The sequence below is a fragment of the Amphiura filiformis genome, chromosome 3, assembly GCF_039555335.1.
Source record: "Amphiura filiformis chromosome 3, Afil_fr2py, whole genome shotgun sequence".
NCBI lineage: Eukaryota > Metazoa > Echinodermata > Ophiuroidea > Amphilepidida > Amphiuridae > Amphiura > Amphiura filiformis.
Window position 1 is genome coordinate 27,343,602 of NC_092630.1, and position 24,451 is coordinate 27,368,052.

Sequence of the window (24,451 nt, forward strand, 5' to 3'; positions counted from 1 at the left end):
TGCACAGCGCGCGAAAAGTTTGAGTCACCAGCCCTTAATAATTCTATACCCCCTATTTTGGGTGTTGAAAAATTAAAACCCCTATAATTGGTCTAAAAATTCTATGACCCCCACTCCCCAGTATATTCATGACCCCCCTTCCAAAGAAAATGACAGCCCCTTAAAATTTAAATTTAAATTAGGGTTAGGATTAGGGTTAGGTTTATAAACGGTGAGGATTAGGGTTAGGGTTATAATTGGGGTTGCTTAGGGTTAGGGTTATACTTGTGCGCAGGGTCTACCAGAATTATTCCAATACCCATGAATAGTCCTTGTAACTATCAGTAAATAGAATTAAATTAATTAAACTATGATCAGTCTTACCTTGTTAGTACTAGCTAGTATTTCTCATTCAAGATCACCATGATTACAGAAAACATCAAATGGGTGATAACCATGATAACAATAAAATGTACTGGTACCATTAACTGTACACATTTATAAACATTTATCATACCACGATGCACTGACCAATTCATCTAACACTGAAACCTTTTGGAAATGCAGTTTTAACTTGTTGTAGGGCATAAGGTTGTGCAATAGAAATGATTTACAATATTACTTGTATACCCTGACCAATTGACCCCTTAAACAGCTCAAATGTTACAGTCCATGACATATATACTACATCAAATGTAATGTGGCACCAATCAAAATCAAAAGATAAGCCAGAGCCTAATACTAGTACTTTTAATAGTAAACATAATATTAAACCCATAAATTTATACTACAATTACTGTTAAGGAGTGCCTTTAACACACCTGCATGGTTCATATCAAAAATCAAATTTCTATTAAAAAAACCTATATAAATATGCCATTACTGCTTCTCATATTCTGTCAGTTTCAATACATATTAAACCAACAAACTCTGTGCAGTATCCATACCTTCAGCATCACTCACAGGAGATGAGATTTCAAACCCCAGTAACTAAATTTCCACTGAATCTACCCATGCTCTTCCACACTCAAATCAACCCATGTCACAAAAACGAGGCTACAACCACAAACTAAAATTGAAACACATATCACCAACTAGGTAATTAGCTCGCAAAACTCTTGTCACCATGTCAATCCCTCAATAATACTATAGTAAACACCTATCACAATCACCAACATTCTGCAACCATATGCTGCAACAACCTTTCAATTCCAACTAACTGCATCCAAAATCATATTAGCCATCAATCCTCCCACACATACATTCCCATGGGCTTGCAGAAACAACAGGTCATTAATTACCTTTTCAACTAATTAAGTGCCTTAGGTTAAATAACAAATTACAGTAACAAACTAACAAACACATTCATTCCTTAAGAAAAACAATGATTCAAAAAGGCCAAACCATATCTTCACTAGTCAAATAATTCTTACATAGCATCAAGTCAGGGTTTCATACTCAAAGGGTAACAAAAAAACATGTGCAATTTCACTTAGTTGCCAGCGGAAGAAAACGGAAGATTACAGTGGTTTGTTTCAGCGGAAGAACCCGAACGATTACAATACCTAGCTGGGGGGTGTAAACCCCCCAGCTAGGTAATAATCTAGATGATCCAGTAATGCAAGTTTTGAGTAAGGGACCGTTCACAAACACTTGTAACGGGGGGGGGGGCTGATGCAAAAAAAGGGGAGCCCTGAAATTTTTTATTCCTCTGAAGGGGGGCTTTAAAAATGTCACCATGAGACACATAAAACAAATAAATAAAAAAAAATCCTTACCTGTTGAACTTAAATGCAAAGACTTAAATGCAAAGAACACTATTTTCTATGGGGTTGACGTTCATTTGTGAGCAAAATGGATGGGGGAGGGGCTGAAAATAATTTAGGTCCAAGGGGGGGGGGTCCTGAAAAACATGTGAATTTTTCTTTTTGCATCAGACCCCCCTGTTACAAGTGTTTTTAAAGGTCCCTAAGTTGCCTAGGGCTAGATTATAAAGGTTCCTGGATATGTATATTGAATGACATTGATGAGGTTGAATAGTCAAACAAGCAAACAAAATAGATCCAGCATTTTTGATTTTGAGTATTCTAATGATATAACTCTCCAAACATCCGCAAGCATATTATCAATCATCTAATCATGATAGTCCATCATGAAGGACCCTTGGCAGTCCACCCAACTAAGCACCCATGGAATAACTTGGAAGGCAGAAACCGAAAAGTTATGCCTTGTAAGTGCTCGATTGGGCCTACTGTAAAGGGTACGTTAATCAGGAATGCTTTCATATCACATCACAAAACGTGCACTTAAAGGGGTCTGGAATGAGCGTTTCGACGGTATTTTTTGTGGGACATGAGAGCACATCAGACATATCGAATTGCATTCTGAATACGAAGAATGCCTTTCTGATATCAAATAATTTTCATTTTTTGATATTCACGATATAATACAAATTTTATGACAAATTGTTAAAATTTGATATTTTTCACATTTTTGATATATAACAGTCCTCGAAGTAAATTTCTAAATCTAATGATAAATTCTTAAAGTGTATGTAGTTGGGAGGAAAAGACGACGATCAATTGAAAATTTTGACCTTTCATATTGAAGATATGGATTTTTTAAAAAAAAAGATCTAATTTTTTTTTGTGTTTTGGGAAAAAAATCCATATCTTCAATACGAAAGGTCAAAATTTTCAATTGATCGTCGGCTTTTTATCCCACCTACATACACTCTAAGTACAAATCATCAGATTTATAAAGTTTACTTCGAGTTCTGTTAAATATCAAAAATATCCGTTTTTAATCATTTGCCATAAAATGTGTATTACATTGCGAATTTCAAAAAATTATTTGATATCAGAAGGACATTCTTCGTATGCAATTCGATATGTCTGATGTGCTCTAATGTCCCACAATAAAATACTGTCCAAACGTTCATACCCCATCCCTTAATGAGCCATTTTTTAACAAATATGTCAGGCTTCCTACATGGTAAAACACCTACTTAGTGTATTAACCAAGGACCTGCTCCATGGTGCAACTATTATTATATCACTTAAAATGATACTCATAAGTCCTCCTAAACTTACTATTAGAAGTACTTCAGATGAAGGATGTTCTATATGGGTGACAATGCAATTTATAAAGAATTCTTTTTTTATGTTTAGTTTGCCTGACCAATAAATAGGTTTGATTAGAAAAATACAAACATTATGTTATTCAAATAATATTCAACCTAATATAATTAAAGCCAGACTGGTAATCATTTATATAACCATTTGAAAAGCAGTTAGCATACTGTAGCCCGTTTTTTATTGCTTTTTTGATACCACTTATTTGTTATTAGTTTTATAAACCAGACAAGCAGGTCCACCCACAGCAATCCCCACACCATCTCACTAAAATCAGAATTTTGGTATCCGAGGAAAGCTCATATTTCCTCATTGACCCTGTAAAATAGAATATGGCTGAAAGACATGTAGGCCTAGTTTGTTTTGATTTTGTGCATCAAAATGTGTCTAAATGGGTTAACTCATAGTCTAATGTTAATTCAATGCATTGAAATCGAATTGAATTGAAGTGAATTTTGGGCGATGTTCATTTCAATGCATTGGAATTGAATTGGAATCGAAATGAGTGGGCTTGGGCATGAATTGAATTGGATTGGAATTGAAATCATCGTGAGCAATGAAGAATTGAATTGGATTGGAATTGAAATCATGTTGAGTGACGAAGCATGAAGTGGAATTGAAATGAAATTCAGCTTTGATTTCAATTCAGCATTTCAATTCACAAGCAGATGTCTGTGATTCCAGATCATTCCACCTGTAAAAAGTGACATTCTCCTGTTCTGAATTCTGATACATTTCCAGGTCTATTCACACAAGAGACACACATTAAAAATTTAGCATCAATAGATCACATAGAACGTGAAGTTTTGCTCCATTTAAGCAAACTGTTTTCCCTAAACATGATAAATAAAAAGAAACAGTGGTCATCATAAACATAAAGTGTTACAAAACATATTGCAACTAAGTATTCTGGAAAGCTTTCATTTAAAAATGATAGCATAAAATACACATTGAAGAAAATTAAAAGTATATAAAATATATGATATCATTTTTCATACACAGGTATAGTTAAACTTTTTGAGACTTTTTTGGAATTCTTCTTAATCTTTCTTTAGAAGAATATCTACTGTCTCTCTTGTCATGTGGAACAATTATAGCTTCTATGTTCATAAAGACAGTAAGATCTTCTAATATGATGCAAATTGATTCTTAACATTTCCGATGTTTTTTATTGCTTGATATGATCGATAATGTGAATATGAGATTCCCCCCCAATTGCCGAAGATCTCAAACTTTTGGCACCAATCATAAAGCCCCAATTTTTCTCAAGCTCCTAATTTTTATGCTCAAAAGTCAATGTACATTTGAACAAATTGTGAGAAAACCATTAAAGAAAATGCTTATAATTATCTTTGACAGCTTTTTTCACACTTTTTCAAAAGTGCATGGATTTTGGATGTAAAATCTTAGGAGGAGCAGGAGACAAGTAGGGGCTATATAATAGTATCAAACCCTTGATGTTTGACATCTTTAACCGCATATCTTAAGTTTAGAAAATAATGTGCATGGTGGACAAGAAGTTAAAACAAATATTAAGATATTTAGGAAGTCATTCACCTAAGAACTAAGAAGTTCCAAAGTTTCATAAAATAGGACCCAGAGGTCAAGAATCACTCGCATTGTTTGAATGTGAAAAGTGAGTTAACATAACAATAAAGTGTCATCTGTTGAAATGCTTTTGTGACAAGTACTAAAAAAGTAGTGTACTTGATTTTGACTTTGTGTTGCTGACTCAAGTGTTATAAAATTGGTAGTCAAATTTAAAACATGCACTACAAAAACAGTGTCTAGATATTAAACACCATTCTAGACACAATCTTGTCCTCAATTTGTAAACATGTCTAAATGCTCAAAATTTTTGTAATTTGATGCCTTGTGTTAAGATATTAAACACTTGATGTTTTGAAGTTTGACATTTGTGTTTAGATGTTACATGTGTTTACAAATCGAGGACAAACAAGTGTTTATTTAACACAAACTGCAACTGTATTGGAATTGGAATTGAATTGAAATGAATGCTTAGAATTGAATTGAAATTGATTTGCTGTTAATTTCACTGCATTGTATTGGAATTGAAATGATTTTGAAAATGAAACATTGAATTGGAATCGAATTGAATTAATTCTAAAGCAAGGTGGATTGAATTGGAATTGAATAGCAAGACTCAGGGTGTTGAAATAATTGAATTTGAATCGAAATGAAATCAATTTTCCGGAGTGAAATAACAATATTCGATACTCGCATTGTTTAGGTATAAAACAATTGATATTTGTACTTTAATTGTGTAAATCAACCACAATTTTAAGCTGTGAACTTTTGGACACTTGAAAATGACATCTTAATTCAAAATTAAGTTTTAAAAAATTTAAAAAAAACCACACACACACAAAACAAAACGAAAAACACATTCTGCATTCTGCTATGGGCTTTGAGACAGAAGTATTTTTTTGTTTGGGCTAACATTGTTTCAGACTTAAAATGAACTGGGTTTGGAATTGGAAAAAACAATATAAAATATAATTTTTGAACAACACTTGAACTTCAAAAAAATATCTTGCACACATTTTAAATCATATAATTATTTATTTATTTATTTATCATTGACCTACTACAGGTAGTCATGGTAACAAACAGTAATGAATTTGTTCTGGACACTCTTTACATTAAAAAAATAATAACAACTTCAGTTTATCATTATCGACCTTGATGTAGTATTTTTTGCTTCAAAGAGGTAGTTTTGCAGCATGCCAATATGCCCTAGCTACATCTACGACGCATACGAGGGGGTATCCAAAAGTTTTTGACATCACCCAGAAGTGAAGGAGCTATATCGATGAAATTAGCGCCATATGTAAAGAAAGTAAACATACTTATGAGACCAATTTTGGAACATAATGTACATAAGGACCAGTGATTACACTGACAAAATTTCATCGATATAGCTCTTTCACTTCTGGGTGATGTCAAAAACTTTTGGATACCCCCTCGTACGTGCACATGAAGATGACATAATGATATGTGCAGGATGATGCGCATCACAGATGCACCTACGTATTGACATCACTCTCTCTAGGAGGCAAAAAGCACTATAGTAAGCCTACAATCACTTATTTCAAAACACCCACATAATTAAGAAAATTACAACCTATAATGGGCATGATTATCATATGCAGATCATCATTGCATCCAAGTGCAAGTATGCAAGTCCAAAATCTGCTGAATCGACACCGAGGATGAAATCACCCACAACATACATCCATTGCCTTTCTTACAGTGCCCTTGGTTGCTTACATGATATAATCATCTGGATAACCAATGAAAAGAGAGCTCTTACAGGTCAATAGCATAACCCATTCTTACCATATCTCTGATTGGCTCAATACACCACATAGCCCTAGTTCTTGAGGCTGCCACCAACCATAGGGTTAACCAAGTGCTTTATAGGTATGTACATTACCCATATCTGTTCAGTTTGGCTGGTATTCACTTCGGGTGTAAAACCTTTGTTCTAGATTGAAATTGGTTATACAGGGATATTTATTAAAAATACACATAATTCCCGTCGATCATGCCGATGTTTTTCTGTGTGATATTTATTATAGAGTATGAAACACTTCCAAGATTTTAAAAACAGTAATCCATGCAGGCTTGATGCTGTAAGTAAACTCCAATAGAGTATTCAACTATATCACTCTGACATTTTGAAAGTTCATAAAGTTTGTTTAACCTGGTATAAAGCCCCACCTAATATTCATTTTCATCCAGAACAAAATGTTACTGGAATTACCTTGTTGTAAGCATACTCAGTTAGCCTAGCATCAAGACAGGGATTTAGACAGTGCACAATCTGAGCTGCTTGGGACGGCAATTGTTAAACCCAGGCTACTTTTTGTACATTACAATGTATACAGCCCATAGCATGGTCCTCTATAACAATATGCGTACTGACGTATGGAATAAAGCGTAGTTTCAACATGTCCATCAATAACCTCAGATTGAGCATGTTATGCAAGGACTATAATACAGTACAGCTTAAGGAATAAGGCCATACAATCCCTCCTCAACAAAGTCTTGACAATAACGCTCATTTCATGTAGCCTTACATTAAGGATAGACAATTACACCAATTCCACTTAGATTTAACTTTCTCACAGTTTGAACTTTTGTAAGTTTAGAAAATGCACTCAATTGATGTCCAATGTATTTCACAATCAATCCATCCATCAAACTACCATCAGGAAAAACATAGGAAACAGAGGAAGATCATCTACATAGAAAAAACATTTACAAAAAATGTTCTTGTTGCACATTTTCATTGTTACATCACATCACATTATTGTAGTGTGTCGCTGATTAGGCCAAAAAAAAAAAGGTTTTGTCTCAAAGCTCGCGTGCGCATTTGTAAAATCGTGAGATTTGGAAAAAAACAAACAAAAAAAACCAATTTTTAGTTTTTCCAGAAAAATTCGGCGAAATTCAGATTTTTTTCTCCAAATACCATGAAAAAAGTCGGGAATAAAAAAAAAAAAAAAAAAAATTGTATTTCGCATTTGTTTTCAAACCACTCGTGAGCTTTGAGACAAACCATTATTTTTTTTGGCCTTATACCCACAGAGACGCACTGTACTGTTATCATAAATATGGAACACTGATAATTAACAAAAAACAAAAAAAAAAAAAAAAAGTTGGACTATAGTTGAATGCCACAGAAATAATTTGCGACCATTTTGAACCGTTCAACCTCACTTACTCAGCTCTCTTTTATCTTAATTTCTTGGGTACAGAACTTTTATACCTTAGGCTGCGATCACATAGAAGTATACTGTATACGTTTTATGGTATTCGCTATACGATATACGCTCATTCGATCAGGTTGAGTTCACATAGGAGTATACTATGTGAACTCAGTCTGATCTAATGAGCGTATTTCGTATAGCGAATACCGTCTATCGTATACAGTATACTTCTATGTGATCGCAGCCTTAGAAGCACATTTCTGCTGACCTTTATCATTATGCTTATAATTCGTCGGTCGCAACAAATAGTGGCGTAGAGTGAATGTTTCCAAATTTTCGGTTTTACATAGTGGTGTAAAGGTTTAGAGCTAGCTATATCCCACAGTTATTCCTTGCTAACTATTAAAGATACAGTTTAATAGTATGAACCTGAAACTTAATTTCAAATGGAATCGGGCCAATGAGAGATAACAGTGGAGGAACATCGACTCCGTTGATAGTAGCATATCCTTCAAAAACGTTTTGCTCAGAAACATATTTTGTCCATCACATATGCCTCTATGTGTTGCGACTGACGAATCGTTCAAAGGCTACCTCTTAATTTTTGGCAGTAATGTGTATTGCTTGAATAATGCCTTTCCTCCATTGGCACATATTCCTTTTATGGTATTATCTTCATGTAAGCACTCAAGTTAGCCTTGTATGGAGATAAGGATTATACAGCCTATGGAATAAAGCTATTTTTAAATAGCTTTATTCCATAGGCTGTTAAAATGAGGTTTTGACAATAGGCTAATTTTGTGTAGGCTTACATGAACAATAGACCCATTTTCTACATTCAATGCAGAATGACACTTCTCTTACCCAATTCTCTTACCCTGATTTTATCTGAGCAAGAAGCCAACATATATGAGATTGGAGCATATTGACAAAGTGCCATTTAAGTTTAATTGAAGCCTCCAAAATGCCTGGGCCAAAACGAGTAAAAAATATGCTCACATTTATACAAGACTTGGCAACAGTCTAGCTCAATATTACTGGGGTATTCAACAATTGCCCTTCCAAGCAACTTGACAAATTATTAGTCTTTACTGCATGCTACACACAGAGATTCAACATTTGCTATGATTTGCGACATACGCCACATCACAGCAACTGTCACGATTGACTGTGGTAGACGGGGCAAAAAAATCAAAACATACAATAAATCTGTGGGGTGGGGATCTTAAAGAGTGAAGTAACAATTTTGAGGTAAAATCTCTTTTTTTTAAATATAAAAATCAACAATTTGCTGCAAAATAAATGTTGAAAACTATATTTGATCCGTTAAGTTATTCTCCATCCTTAGTTCATAGATTAGGCCAAAAAAAAAAAAAGGTTCGTCTCAAAGCTGACGCTGCTTGTAAAATCCCACGATTTGACAAAAGACAAATGCGGAAATTTTTTTTATTTCAAAAAAAAAAATTTTTATAGTTTTTTCCAGAAAAAATCGGCGAGAGTCAGACTTTTTTCTCAAAATTTTCTCGCCGTGATTCTAAACCATCTATCTCGCTTTTTAAGAAAGTTTCCAAGCAGTGCACTTACTATAAAAATGTTGCTTTATGCCATAAAAGTTCGCGAATTCAATAAAATGCAGTTCCAATATCGCCAAAGTGCAGAATTCAACAGCATTGCAAGCACATGGATGAGTGTAAAAACTCAATAAGAACTGACATTTCATTTCAAATGAGTTCAAGTTTAGGCCAAATATCATTATATTAATCGAATTAGTGGAATATTTTGACTATAAAACATAATTCATGGTCAAATTTTTGTCACTTTTTCTTCGACTCACGCCGGGCCGGCAGTTCAGTGAGTTGTTCACAAATTACATGACAATCTAAACTGACCTAATCTGATCAACAGAGGGCCAGGTAGGCAATATATATATATATATATATTTTTTTTTTTTTTTTTTTCGGGCCTTTTTTTTTTTTTGAAAAAAAGTCGGGAATAAAAAAAAAAAAAAAAAAATCGCATTTCGCATTTGTTTTAAATTTCTCGTCAGCTTTGAGACAAACCTTTTTTTTTTTTTGGCCTTAAGGGGTCAATATCTAACTATCATTGAGGATGGCACTTTTGTTTAACAGCCACAACATGTTATCACCCATAAATTTCAGTAACATGCTTTTCTTCCTGAAACACATTAAAGTCTGAACTTCAAAAAATCTACATACTCATTTTCAGGAGCAAGATGCATTTTCTTAAAGAAGTTGCTTATCAGAAAGGGTTTTTTCCCTGTCAAAATTAATGCTATCATAAATCTTGCACAAGTACGACAATACTTAAGTTACCTCAAGGATGTCCTCTCTTTTCTTTTTGTATAATGCCTCTATGATATCACACATTTCTTCCCCCATTTCATATCTAGTACGAGATTGTCAGTATCAAAATTTCAGCAGCAAAAAGCATTGTTCAAATTGGGTAAATCCTCTTAAAAATGTCAAAAGTACATCTTAGTAAGAATTATTAAGTAATTGCATTGTGCAATTCCAGTTCAAATCCATACACCACTTATGGAAGACATGACCTTAATCTTCAACACATGGGGTGTAAATTTCAAATGGAGTCAACATTTAGGTAACCTCATTTGAAATTTACTCCCTGTGTGGGAGATTAAGGATGCACGTCTTCCACAGGGGGTGGGTGGATTTCAACTGAATACCCCACGGTGATATACAATATATAATCTCTCTACATCCCTAACCTTAATCCTAACCCTTACCCAATAACTACCAATTCTGAGCAAGCATATCATCTGTAGCATGATCACACTTAACACATTTATTCCATAAGAGCATCTAAATCATGTTGTGCTTGTCGTTTCATCTACTATACGAATGCTATTTTGATGTTAACCAGCACCATCATTTCACTTGCATGGTTATGCAAAGACGGTTATGCAACCCTACAAGTCAAAACCAAGGGTGAGAATAAACATGATTAAAGTTCTTCCAAGAAGGTTTGCTTTTGGGGGCAAAATTAGTTCAGTTCACCGGAACTTAATTCAGTAACAGAAAGGAAGCTTTTTCAATTCCTGCTCATTTCCCCCATGATACTTCATTTGTTTGTTTGTTTGTGGGTCAAATGTTGCATTCAAGTAATTCCTGTGTAGCCAATGTTGATTATAGGCAGTATGTTTTTGTTGATAAAAAGCATTGCATGATGTCCAAATTATTTATCACTAGCTGGTGACTTCCTGCGACTTCTATCGTCTGCTATCTTTGTGCTTCAAACAAACCCCGTGGTCTGCTAACTTGCACCCTCAGCATGGGCGTATTTTTTGGGGGGCTTTAGGCGCCAGCCTCGGGGTCAAAGTAGGGGCGGCAAAAACGAAGGGCGGCGGAAGAAGAAGGGCGGCAAAAACGAAGGGGCGGCAAAATTAATTCGCAAATAAAAAAGGGCGCAAAAAATTGAAAAAGCATAAAAATTTTTGAAAAAAGGTTGCTTTTAGGGCGCTAGCGCCTAAAATCATTGGGTCAACCTTTTCGGGCTGTTAAAGAAGGGGCGGCAAAATTGTTTCTTCTTCAGCCCCCCGGGGTTGGGGCGGCCACGGTACGCCACTGCTCAGCCTCGATTGAAATGCACTACCGGTACTCTTGACAACATAGGACCATCGTACATGACACAAATTACCTCTTTGCTTTTACCTGAAGCACATCTTTTGATATTAAAGATCTGTGTAAAACAGACTTAAATTTACAGATCACAGCAGCAATTGACGGATCTCATAATAATAATTATAATTTAATAATAAAATCAGAAAAAAAAGGTCATCATTCCAAATTATTCATGGAATGATTCAGGCACAAAACAGAAAGGCTCAAGGCTCAGTGTTAACACAAAATTCATTTGAGCGCCCACTGATATCGTATAGAGTTTAACAACTTACAACAACAAAATACGCAGAAAATAGAATATATTGTGAATTTATAAGCATCAGACACACTGCACTAAATGAAATTATTATAAGTTTTTAAGCTGCAAGCAAATTGTGTACTATTAAAATCGGCACAAGAGCGCATGTCACATGATCATTATTTTGTTTATTCTCTATGGTTACCAAGACAATTGAAATCCGAACAAGCTTTTGAAATTTGAAAGGTAACCCATCATGAGGACTGGTAGACATAGACATCATTTACCCTACTTAAAGCTAAAAATAAATGATTGCTTCTTTTGTACAGTAATAACTGATATCAAAATAAATTATTGCTGACATAGTTCCAAAATTGTACAAGAAGCTCTTGTTATATGCAGGACCTTATGTTCCAGTCCTCCCACATAACGGGCAACCTCTGGTATTCTGAATAAATTCACTGATATTACCATATGGTGATATGTATTTAAAAATAAAATCAGGCATAAATTCTGGATTACCCTTTGCACTATGGTTAGGCTAGGGTACAGGTTAGGGTAAGGATTAGGCTAAGGTACAGGATAGGGTTAGGATACTGTAAGGGTCTGGGTTATGAGTTAGGTCAGAGTGAGCCTAAATAGCTTGGAAGGATTAGGAGTGTAAGCTAGCTGCAAAGGGTATATATAGTCCATTTGGCATCCTTGAGGCAGAAATGTCAGTATGTGCTCCAGTAGGCGCAGTATTATATTCCCTGGTGTAGTGCACGTTAGAACATGATCGTTGCTAGGTCAACTGGCACACGCTTTCTTTGTTACGAACCACTGATCAAAATGATCACAACACAAAGCCTATGGTATATCATAATTCGGGAACAAGTGTATGAGCCCAGGCTTGAACCAGTAACCAATGGTTACCAACATGCACTATGACAGCGAATTGTGTGCGTTGAATCAAAGAACTGCTGCTACATGCGCAAAATATCTGCAACAAACAACTAACATCGCTATCTTGAGGAAGCCAAATGAGCTACTACAGAATTATTCCCTAAATTCAAAAAGTACCGAAAAAAACCCACGATACTTGCATTGCAGTAACAATAATATGCATTTCTCTTGCCACATTAAAAAATAAGGCCTACGATATTCAATTCTTATACATACAGCAACTATAATTTATATGAAACACTACAGAAATTAATCAAGCATTACAGAGCATTAGGCAAAAATATTCAAATAAAATACATTCAACAATTAAATCTCTGTTTACATTACAGTTCATCAATTGATAGTAATAATAATAATAAGTTTCATTCTAATAATAACAATAGTAATAATAATAACAATAGATAGTAAAACGTCACAATATGGTTAACAAATTCTTAGTATCAAACGTTACAAGTTCTTTTTTTTTTACTCATGTAATCAGAACACAAAAAAACATGTACAACTTATGTACAGGTTCTCGCCAAAAAAATCTTTTAAACTATACACCCAAATATCAGATTACTAATTCATTATAAAAAACTTTTTTTTTTCATACAAGGAAGGATAAAATTCTATTCACAATAAAGCATAGGCTATTTCATATAATATTCATTGAACCGTCCAGCAATGAGCTATTCCTGTTGAAATCCTTACACCCCCTGTAGAAGACATGACCTTAATCTCCCACACAGGGGGCTGTAGATTTCAAATGGAGTTACCCATTCAGGTAGCCCCATTTGAAATTCACACTCCTTGTGTAAGAAATTAACATCATGTCTTCCATAGGGGGTGTATGGATTTCAAATGGAACAATATTTATCGTATTGAAAATTGATTTCAAAATCAAATGCTTTTTGTGAACCGGGCAATTTTCATAATTCATATAGTTTCAATAACATGGCTAAATATAGTTCCATGAAGAAATTCCCAGAGTCTGATTCCAAAATTGAATATTCATGAACTGGGCATATTGACAATTTTTTACACTTCAAATGGTATGGATGAGTCAATCCTATGAAATGCTCGATTCCAAAATTTCTAGATTAATTTATTTCATGCGTCATACTTCCATGGTATTCTCAGAAATTCATTCCCGAAGTAAAAAAGCTTTATATCTCATGTTCTTCTAGTAATTGTTAAGCGTTGGGCAAATATTTTTTGCAGATGACACATACTTCACTAAAAGTACAACCAAGGCTTATGAAGTTCTCTAGCTTATAGTTTGAAGAACAAAGTGACAACGCGTGTGTGTACAGCGCGTTAACAGTGCGTAGTGCTGCGTCTCTGCTGCAGGTATGCGTGCCTTCAAAGTCAGCACAATGTGTGCGTCCGCGTCGGTACTTTGTACTTCAGCGTAGACTGATTGTAGTGTTTCATGCAACACTATTAATGTCACAATTGCATAAATAAATAACCACATCTTGGAACTGCATGAAATTAGTAATAGGTGTTTTCTAAGAACTATTTAAAAAAAAAAGAACTTTTTCTTGTATAAGTTATTGCTTGAGTATCAGAACTAAATGTTCTTCACAATTTTCCAGTTCAATTGATTATCTCTCAAAATTAAAAAAAAAAGGTTCTGAATATTATATGAATTAGCCTATGAAGCTCAGAAGATAAATTTTGACTGCTCAGTGCCAGAAGTGAGAAAGTGTAATAGCTGCCCTGTGAACATTTGGCAATTTACACACAGTATATTGTACTCATCTACACATGGCAGCTATTGCACTTACCCACTTCTGGCACTGAGAAATCGATTTGTTCACAAGATTTCATTTAGGCATCTTCTTCGGGAAGAAATAACATTAACAAAACAGTGATAAGGTCAGATTATAGTCCAACGTCTTTGCGTGTGATTATCTGTTGCGACAGAAATACGTTTTCCAGTTCTCCACAGCCACTTTCCGTTCTTGGCCTTAATTTCGTTTGGCTGCATCTGTCGCAACGAATGGATCATCGCCCGCAAGACGTCCAACTATAGCTCAGCCTATAGACAAGGGTCATTACTGATAACACTTTCTCCATGAAGTCATGGTCTAAACACAACAGAATCCCTCAACTAGGACAAATGGCTAAACTGTTAGAAAATGACATTTTGTTGTTTCCTCTTGGAAATGATTACACAAGGTTTCCCTCTATGAAAGCCAGGCAGAAGATTACCACAGCATATTGACTTCATTTACAGACTATATTTAGTTCATATGCTTCATAATTTCCTCAATGAAAGTCTTTACACAAGGGTGCCAAATTCTGCACTTATCAAGGGTGCCAAATTCTGCACTTACATGTAACAAGGGTGCCAAATTCTGCACTTGCTATCATAAAGGTTACATCATCTGATAAATCTAGCTATAAAAAACACTGCAGTCTAAAATAGTATCATTACTTTACAAAAGCTGGTTACTTTTACAACTTGATCTCTGACAGCAACTTACGCAACATGCCCATACCAATCATATTTTGCTCAACCTAACATATGTGTCCAATGTGAGAGGAATCATTTTGAAAGTTAGTTTTTATGATAGGTATGGGCACACTGATATATTGTACATGTACTTGCTGGGCTAGTGTGTGTCTTTGGAAGTATACTCCCGTCAAATGATAATCTGATTCCATAGTATCCCCACTCACTGTTACATAATAATCCCTATAGGCACTTGAACATTCCAATATGCGGAATCAATGCACAAGGTGTTTGTTGTTAAATAAACGTCAAATGCAAGAGGGAGGTATGTGCTTAATAATATCAAAGCACTTACGACCTTCTGCGACAGTTTTCCACACAGATATCCTTACATGTGTCAGTTGAACAAAATAGCGACTATAATAAATTGGTGTTAACCTTTGACCAGAGCATATTTCTGTGATGTTGACAAGGCGCAACTTCTGCATATGTCATTAGAACATGTACGATTTGCAAAGCACACATACTACGCTTCAGCGAGGCGCTTTGTTATTATCGCTAAAGAACGCTCTCTTCAAAGTTTTACAGCAAAATACTTTAAAACATACTTTTCTGTATTAGTAATGTCAGCCTTTTGACTAACATACAACTTATGTAAGGATTCTGTCCGGTAATGTAACATTTACAGAAAGACTATTGGGCTGACATTCAGTCCCAGATGAGGTTTGCCAGGGAGGAGAAATGTCAACACTGGATAAGCAAGCAGTACATGTACTACAGAGATGATTCTGATGAATTTAATGGATTATACACCAAGGTCACCAACTCACCATGTATCAAAGAGCGTAACAGTACACAACATACACCAGGTACAGTTACACGACTAACGCAGGCATCATGACAAGTTCCCTGTTGTCCAATTCAAGCACGGTGATCTTTGATACCTGAATAGTTGGGATATCTACATCCTCAATTTAAATGAGTTCCAGTTTTTTTGGATTCACCATCATTCCATTATGTGTCTAACACCTCTTGTGTTTATAATGCCCAAATGAACAGAATTTGGATACAGCAGATTCTGCAACATTTTCATGTCAGTTGTGAGAAACCAGTGAACCTCTGGACTGATTTGCTTTACGCTTGACAAACTTTGTTTGTTTTCCACGGAGCATTTTACCCCAAAATTCTATGCATTTTGCGACTTGGCCACCCAACGTTGTATACAATGCACCCACTTTCCAATACATGTATCATTTAATGTCACATTAGGCTGAAAATTGCCAGAGATGTGCTGGTTTTAGTTCCCATATATGACAATCCAATGGCAGCTTTCAAACTATTAGAGAGGCTATACAGAATCCACTCTCCTCCAAATTACATTCTTTGATCATGCCTTTAACAAGATCACCCATTCCCTCACAAAGCAAGTGTAACCTGTAAAACCCCTGAAATCACTCATTTCTTTCAAAATATTTTCACCAGCTTATTTCATAAGGTTACAGCAACTTTTCCATACGTAGTCCAATTTATACATCTAACCTGATCGAGTCTCAAGACTCCCATGAAATTTTGCTGTTCATTAAAAAAAGTTTTAAACATTTTTATAACAAGGTTAGTCCATTTCCTCTTTTTTTTCATCATTTTTTAAAATTAATATAAAAAAATTCTAGTTTAAAAATTCTTTACATACACAGCGTAACTGTACAAATTGTAAACAACATCTGCAGGAGAGACATTACGGTCTGTGAAATCTGAAAGATACAAAGGGAGAAACGATAATTTGTTAGGATGAAACTTTATTTGGCATGGTTATAATACAAAACTGGATGGCTTAGCAGGGCCTAGATTTTGATGAGAATCACAGAATCGATTCTCGTAATGATTCTCGTAAGATTCGGTTGCGAGAATCAACTTTTCTCATTGTATCATACAGTAAGTGCAGCGACTATGATGGATTTTGATTCTTGCAAACCAAGACAAAATTTGAGGCCCTGCTTAGATATTTAAAATCAAGTGTAAACCCAAGACGTTTCATATCAGGAGATATTGGGATTTGCAGACTAATTAGTAGCCAAAAATGTTGACTGCTTGGGGCGCAAAACTGTTAACTGCCAACGCTGCTTGGAGCACAGAAAGGGTTAACTGCTAAGAAAGAAGAGGCTTACACATCATACACTGGGACAGAGAAACATTCAAACATTGCAAAGCGAATGAGATCAAATCAAATGATGCTCGCCCCCAAGCGAGAGGTCTAGGGTTCAAGTTCCTGCACAGGCAGGTATGTCCAGAGTTTTTAATCTGGTATATCTGCCTATGCATGTTATGTTTCCACTTGTAATTTCATACTTAATTGTGCTAGTGTGCGATGCGTGATTCTTCTTTCCCCTGTATATTGATATATTAGGAATAACGATTAGGCATCATTAATTTGATCTTGTTCAGTAGTTTGTAATGTTGGAGTGTTTCTATGTTCCAGTGTATGATGCGTAAGCCTCTTCCCTTGTTTGCATAATTATATTAGGCTGGCGGGTAAGCATCATTAATTGATTTCGTACCCAGCAAACACAAAACGTTGTCCACATTTTTCGCAAAAGGCTATAAAAGGTTGTCAAAAAACGTTTAAATGTCGGGTTATATAAAGAGTATATTAAGAGTATAAAACGTTTTCATAACCTTAAAAACCATTTATTGATAATCTACTGCTCAGCAAACAAAAATGTTTTACAGAAAACGTTTAAATGTCGGGTTATATAAAGGGTATAAAAACGTTTAATAACATTCCAAAAACATTCTTGAAAGCTTGATACAAAACATTCTAAACAGAATGTTATTTTGGGGTTGAAAAAATATTTTATGAAAAATGTTTGCCCAAAATATTTTCAATAACGTTTAAAAACGTTTTCATGACCTTTATATAACTCGACATTTAAATGTTATTAAAAGGTTTTGAAAAAAACCTTTTAAGAACATTTCTGTGTTTGCTGGGTTCAAATATTTTAACATAATGTTATTTAAGTATTGACACAATATTTGGGAAAATTTTTGCAAAAATAGTTTACAATAACATTTTTTGAAAACATTTAAAAATATTGTTGTAGTGTGTTTTCATACAAAACGCTTTAAAACGTTATCATGACCTTTATATATCCCGACATTTTAATGTTATTAACACGCTTTTACCTAAACCAAAAGCCAAAATATAACTTATTTAAAACGTTTTTGTGTTTGCTGGGTACACTGGTATGTAATGTGTTGTTTGTTCTGTTTACCCTGACTGCTCACATCCATAAGTACCAGACTTGAGTCCTGTTTATCATGGACAGTCGTAGGTTACTCAGTTGTTAGAATGCTCGCCCCGCAAGCGGGAGGTCTGAGGTTCAAGTCCCCGCACAGGCAGGTATGTCCGGAGTTTTTAATCTGGTTTATCTGCCTATGCATTTTATTTTTCCACTTGTAATTTCATGTTTAATTGTGCTTGTGCACAGCAACTGATAGGTGTATCCCGTCATGCTCTGCAGTACCATAGTAGAACTGCACATGCCATAGAAAATGTACACAAAATGCTTATATCAGGGGAGCTTAGACTTTTGTTTGAAAAAATATGATCTCTAAAGTATTGTGAAACTATCCATAGCTCTCATTATCTAAGCGGCACTTGTTTATATTTTGTATACATTTGCTATGGAGCAAGCAGATAGACTGCAATGCATGATGGGATACTCCCTTTAGCTGCTGTGGTGCTAGTGTACGATGCGTGATTCTTCTTTCCCCTGTTAACTGCTAAGATTAAACAAAGGCAGTAAACCTTTTTCTGCTCCAAATAGCCTTAGCAGTAAGCAGTTTCATGTTCGAAGCAGTTGGTGTGTTCTTTCAGCTGGCAAAGAGTGATTTCTAGTATCTCTGCATTTTTTTATTTTTTGTCCTTTTTTAAGGGGGAAAAGTCACATGGATCAGGGATATTTCAACTCTTAAGTGTGTGAACGCGGAACTTGCATACGAGCAATGAACAGTCGAGTCGCATTCCCTTTGTCCTAAACAAAACAAAATAAATAAAAACAATCAGGTTTGTGGCTTTTCAGGAAGTGTTTCACAGGGGGCACCATATACCACAAATGACCTATAATCTGATGATGAAAAAGAATTGAGGCAAATTAAGTAGTGTTAAATATCAAAAATATCAATTTTTAATCATTTGCCATAAAATGTGTATTACATTGAAAATTTCAAAAAATCAAAATTTTTTGATATCATCAGGACATTTTTCGTATTCAGAATGCAATTCGACATGTCTGATGTGCTCTAATGTCCCACAATAAATACTGTCCAAACGTTCATACCCCACCCCTTAAAACGCTCTCCCTTATTTTTGAGCTCCTTTCCTTTAGTTGACCCTTGACCTCATCTTACCTTGTGTATATCCTGCTGTCTTCATGTACTTGCATCTCAGAACTCTTGAAGTCATTCAACTCCTTACGAATTGAAGCCTACAAACAGATCAAAAAAACAACTCAATGTAAATCCCATTTATGTTGTGTTTATCAAACTGAAACAATACATAGATTACAGCACTAACTATCAGGTGCACAAATTGAGTGACACACAGACAGACACAAACACGTCTAGCATTTCTATAGCCCCCTTCGTCACTTCTTGGCGGGGGACTAAAAAATATTGGGGAGTTGATGGAGTAATTAAAATCTTGTATGAGTGCAAAAAGTTTCAACAACAACAGTATGGCAATGTTGTTCGTTACATGATATAATATCGATATTTGGGTTTTAATATTGGGTGTGGGGGTGTGTGTGTGGGGGGGGGGAGGTGCAGACTGGTTGGGTAGTTCCCCATATCAGGTGAAAATGTGTCCCTTAGCACTGTTTGGACCAGAGCGTGTCCCCTCATATCTGAGATATGTCGCTGAAAAGTGATTAAAAAATACTACATTTTTTTGTACTATTTGTAATAACCACAATATCACCTCAGGAAGCCCTATTTTATGCTCATTACAAAACACACTTTATACTGCAATAACGGCAGGACAATACAATTTTGGACTGATTTAGAAACAAAATGGCTTCAATGCAAGAAGGTCATAATTGCTTTGATATTACTATGCATTTACAACCTTCTTTCCTTCACCCAACGGTGTCATCCTTGCTCTGGTACATGCATGTCTGCTTTTGCTATAAATAGGGCCCCTTGTCTACATTTCTCTACTATTGTATCATGTTGTATAGAGGCTACCCACAATTGAACACGACAAGATGCTGTCAAAATGTCACATGCATTACCTACATTGTGGTGATGTATCTCTGTGTATAATTTGTATCATGCTTTGTGCCATGCAGTAACAAACAAGTTGGCTGGCTGGCCTTGTTAGACATATCCAAATATGGGAATACCCATTTCAATGTTCAGGTTACATATATTTATCACCCCCATTAAATGTTAGCACTGATTGATATTTTGGTATTAAACGAGAAAAAAAACCCACCATTGTATACTATATTTTATTTTACTAGAGGGTCAGTCCATGTCGAAACAGATTGAGTGTACACCCACCCTCTTGGATTTTGCTCTCCTTTGGCTCAGGGGTACCTTTCATGGATCCCTAGGTGAGGTCACAAGAAAAAATTCAAATTCCATTTCGTTTTGAATGGCGGGCAATCAAAGTTTGGCGACCTCGACCAAAATTGTGAATTTAAGGGGTCCAAATGACAAAGTGCTCTCTTTGAGGGGCACTTTCTTCTTAATTGAATCAGTTGTGATCCTCTTTTTGAATGTGGTCACTCACTGGCTGTGTCTGAAATACCTAATGCCAAAAAGATAGATTTCGGAATGTCGTTGGGATTTCAGAGAGGGTCAAAATCAGCACTTCGTACTGTTCAATCAAATTATCTTGATTTTGAAGGACCCATGATAATGTCACAGTGCACTTATAGGTCCTAATTATGTTCAGAATGGATTAACCATATGCCAATGTCTATGAGCAATTAAAAAAAAGAGACATTTCTAGACCCCTACAGAATTTTAGGCCACCCCTAAAGTGGTTCAGCCACAAATGGCACTTTAAGTCGGCAAATTGTGACCCCTAATAACTTTAGGTGTACACCAGATATGAATTTCTAGTCTTTTGCATCTGAAAGAATGTACTTTAATGTTACTAGGAACATAAGATTTGTTTTGTATTTTTTGTGTTTTAGTATTAAGTTGACGCTTTCAAAAATAGTCATTTTTGCCTAACATACCATGCATACAAAATGCCAATTTTAGTATGATATTTTTTTATATTTTTGATCACTTTATAGCCATTTGTATTATTTATCCTGATATTTCAAGTTGCTCTTGAGTCAAGTAATAAGAAAAACTACTTTCTAATCCTCTGTATGGATTTTTAAGGGGTCAAAAATGCACTTCCTGGCAAAGATGCACATAAAGTACAGGTTATGGGGGTCAAATTTTCAGAATGCTCCCAATTATGTCAAGTAATATATCAAATTACTCGTATGGTCATGAGGATTCCAAAAATGTATAGTTTGTTATGTGTCAGACCTTTCAGGAGGGCGCTATGACGAAAAATGTTCATAGGTCAACGACCTTTTTGAAAGTATCAAAACACAAAAATACAAAACAAATCTTATGTTCCTAGTAACATAAGACTACATTCTTTCAGATGCAAAAGACTAGAAATTCATATCTGGTGTACACCTAAAGTTATTAGGTGTCAAAATTTGCCGATTTTAAGCGCCATTTGTGGCTGAACCACTTTAGGGGCCCTAAAATTCTGTAGGGGGTCTAGAAATTTCTCTTTTTTTTAATTGCTCATAGACATTGGCACATGGTTAATCCATTCTGAACATAATTAAGACCTATAAGTGCACTGTGGCATTATCATGGGTCCTTCAAAATCAAAGATAATTTGATTGAACAGTATGAAGTGCTGATTTTGACCCCTCTGAAATCCCAAACGAAATTCAAATCAATCTTTTTTTGGCATTAGGCATTTCAGACACAGCCAGTGAGTGACCACATTAAAAAAGAGGGTCACAACTGATTTAATTAAGAAGAAAATGCCTCTCAAAGAGAGCGCTTTGTCATTTGGACACCTTAAATTCCCAATTTTGGTCAATGTCGCCAAACTTAGATGGCCCGCCATTCGAAACGAAATTGAATTTGAATTTTTTCTTGTGACCTCACCTAGGGGTCCATGAAAGGTACCCCTGAGCCAAAGGAGAGCATAATCCAAGAGGGTGGGTGTACACTCAGTCTGTTTTGACATGGACTGACCCTAGATGAAATATAGCTCAATCCTTATTCCTTAGAAGGAGAACCTTATTCCTTAGAAGGGGATACTAATTACTTGTGAGGAAACCATAATTCCTTTAATTAGGAAATACCTAATAGGGAACAGAAGGCAAACTGGTTTTTGGTTATTGGGAAAAACCAAAACTTTTATCTTTAGTGTGATCATTTCTGTGATATAATAGAACAATCAAGTTTCTTATTCTCTTTTGCAACCAATATACTCAGGATAATTAATTTCTCAAAATATCAAGAGCTATCTTAAGAACTACTGAATCAATACTAGGCTTGTTTGTACTCATTTTAATGCATTTTTCATGCTGATTCCAAATATGGTCATGAAAATTTACATTTCTGAAATTTTTAAATTTGGTAGATTTTTTTTAAAACTTGTCGTCTGCAGTCGACACCCGCATGAAGAGAGTTAATGCCCAAGACATTAATGTCACAATATTATCCAGAGCTATTGTACAGTTATTTCTACTAATTAAATAATTAAAAAACATTTCATTTGATTTTTTACTCATTAAAATTATTTTGGAGTGGGATTAGTCCTCATATTGTTTACAATTTAGTTTTCTGGAATTAGAAAAAAGCTCTTTTTGTGTTCACCGGACACACTCTCAAATGTGGCCATTCAATTGTTGTAAAAGACAGACTGAGCACTGTAACATGACCAGTTTACATCCCCACAAAATTAGCTCAAACATTTATTACCCAGTTAACGGAAGGTGTAGCTATCGTAAAGAGCCAGTCTGCTAACCATCATGAACCAATAAGTCCATCCCAAGTGGCTCATAATAATATACACTCATCAAATGGAAATTATTACATCAGCTGGATTTATGTGTTGGCAAAATTTGACAACATTTAATGTCTCCAGAATAGTAGACATTGCCATTCATGTACTCGAAAAAATGGGTCATCAGTGTACAACCAGATACCGTAGAATATCATTCAATTCATTTAAATTTCAAAACCTTGATTAAATATTGAAATAAACTTTCTTTCAAGGTAAAGAGTTACCTTTCACTGCTATTGACAAATGCTATTTCTTTTCACATTTTTTTAACCAAGTAAATTCTGTGCTGGGAATTTTGGGATAAGGGTTAGTAGTGAGTAAAGTTATGTGAAAATATTTCAATTTCAACTTCAATATTTTGACAATGCTCATTAAAAATGTGGAAATCCATGATGATCTGGATTGATTCGGATTTTGGAAGTCCATATTGACCTGGATTTTTGAAGTCCACAATGATCTAGATTTTGGAAATCCATATTGATCTGGATTTTGGAAATCCATATTGATCTGGATTTTGGAAATCCATATTGATCTGGATTTTTAAGTCCACAATTATCTGGATTTTGGAAATCCATATTGCTCTGGATTTTGGAAATCCACAATTATCTGGATTTTGGAAATCCACAATTATCTGGATTTTTGAAGTCCACAATTATCTGCATTTTAAAAATCCACAATGATTTGGTTTTTGGAAATCCATATTGATCTGAATTTTGGAAATCCACAATTATCTGGATTTTTGAAGTCCACAAAAATCTGGATTTTTGAAATCCACATGGATCTGGATTTTGGAAGTCCACTTTAGCCTGGATTTAGTATCTTGAGTAGATTATCCCATAGTCATTTTTAGAAGCCTATAATTGCTGCATACCTTATCTTGTGGAGTAAGTTTTGTCCAAGGTTTATCAGCTCGCCTGTCGTATTCGTGGGCGTCCACGACCTCCACGTACTCATTGAATTTGATGATGTTCCGCCGCCTCAGTTCTTCAATTGTTGGTCGGAAGCTCAGCTAATAATTGTGCAAATGGAAAAAACAGAATGGTATGATTAAAATATTGACGCTGCAGTAGTGAATAGATTATTTTGGCATACAGTTTGACATACATTAATTAAAGCAACACACAAAAGTGACTGTAACTGGCTTTTTCCATTGCTGTACTGTATTGTTCAAAAACAGATAAATTTCAGATGAGAGTCACATTTTCTAAATAAACCT

At 35.1% G+C, this 24,451-nt stretch overlaps 1 protein-coding gene and 1 long non-coding RNA gene across 2 annotated transcripts in view; both read right to left on the bottom strand.

The window, feature by feature from the left end:
* Nucleotides 1-5,686: 5,686 nt before the first annotated feature.
* Nucleotides 5,687-9,202, bottom strand: LOC140148300 (uncharacterized). Its single transcript, XR_011858465.1, has 2 exons — nucleotides 8,095-9,202; nucleotides 5,687-7,908 (listed from the first exon to the last, which is right to left on the bottom strand). It is a non-coding gene; the product is annotated as an uncharacterized lncRNA (long non-coding RNA).
* Nucleotides 9,203-11,914: 2,712 nt separating this feature from the next.
* The window catches only part of LOC140147171 (uncharacterized), a 151,126-nt gene continuing 138,589 nt past the window's right edge, over nucleotides 11,915-24,451 (bottom strand). The window contains exons 11-13 of the mRNA XM_072168951.1: nucleotides 24,107-24,244; nucleotides 19,542-19,618; nucleotides 11,915-16,885 (exon numbers count right to left, since the gene is read on the bottom strand). Of these exons, the coding sequence (XP_072025052.1) occupies nucleotides 16,870-16,885; nucleotides 19,542-19,618; nucleotides 24,107-24,244 (231 nt within the window). The 3' untranslated portion in view covers nucleotides 11,915-16,869. The remainder of the gene's footprint in view (nucleotides 16,886-19,541; nucleotides 19,619-24,106; nucleotides 24,245-24,451) is intronic.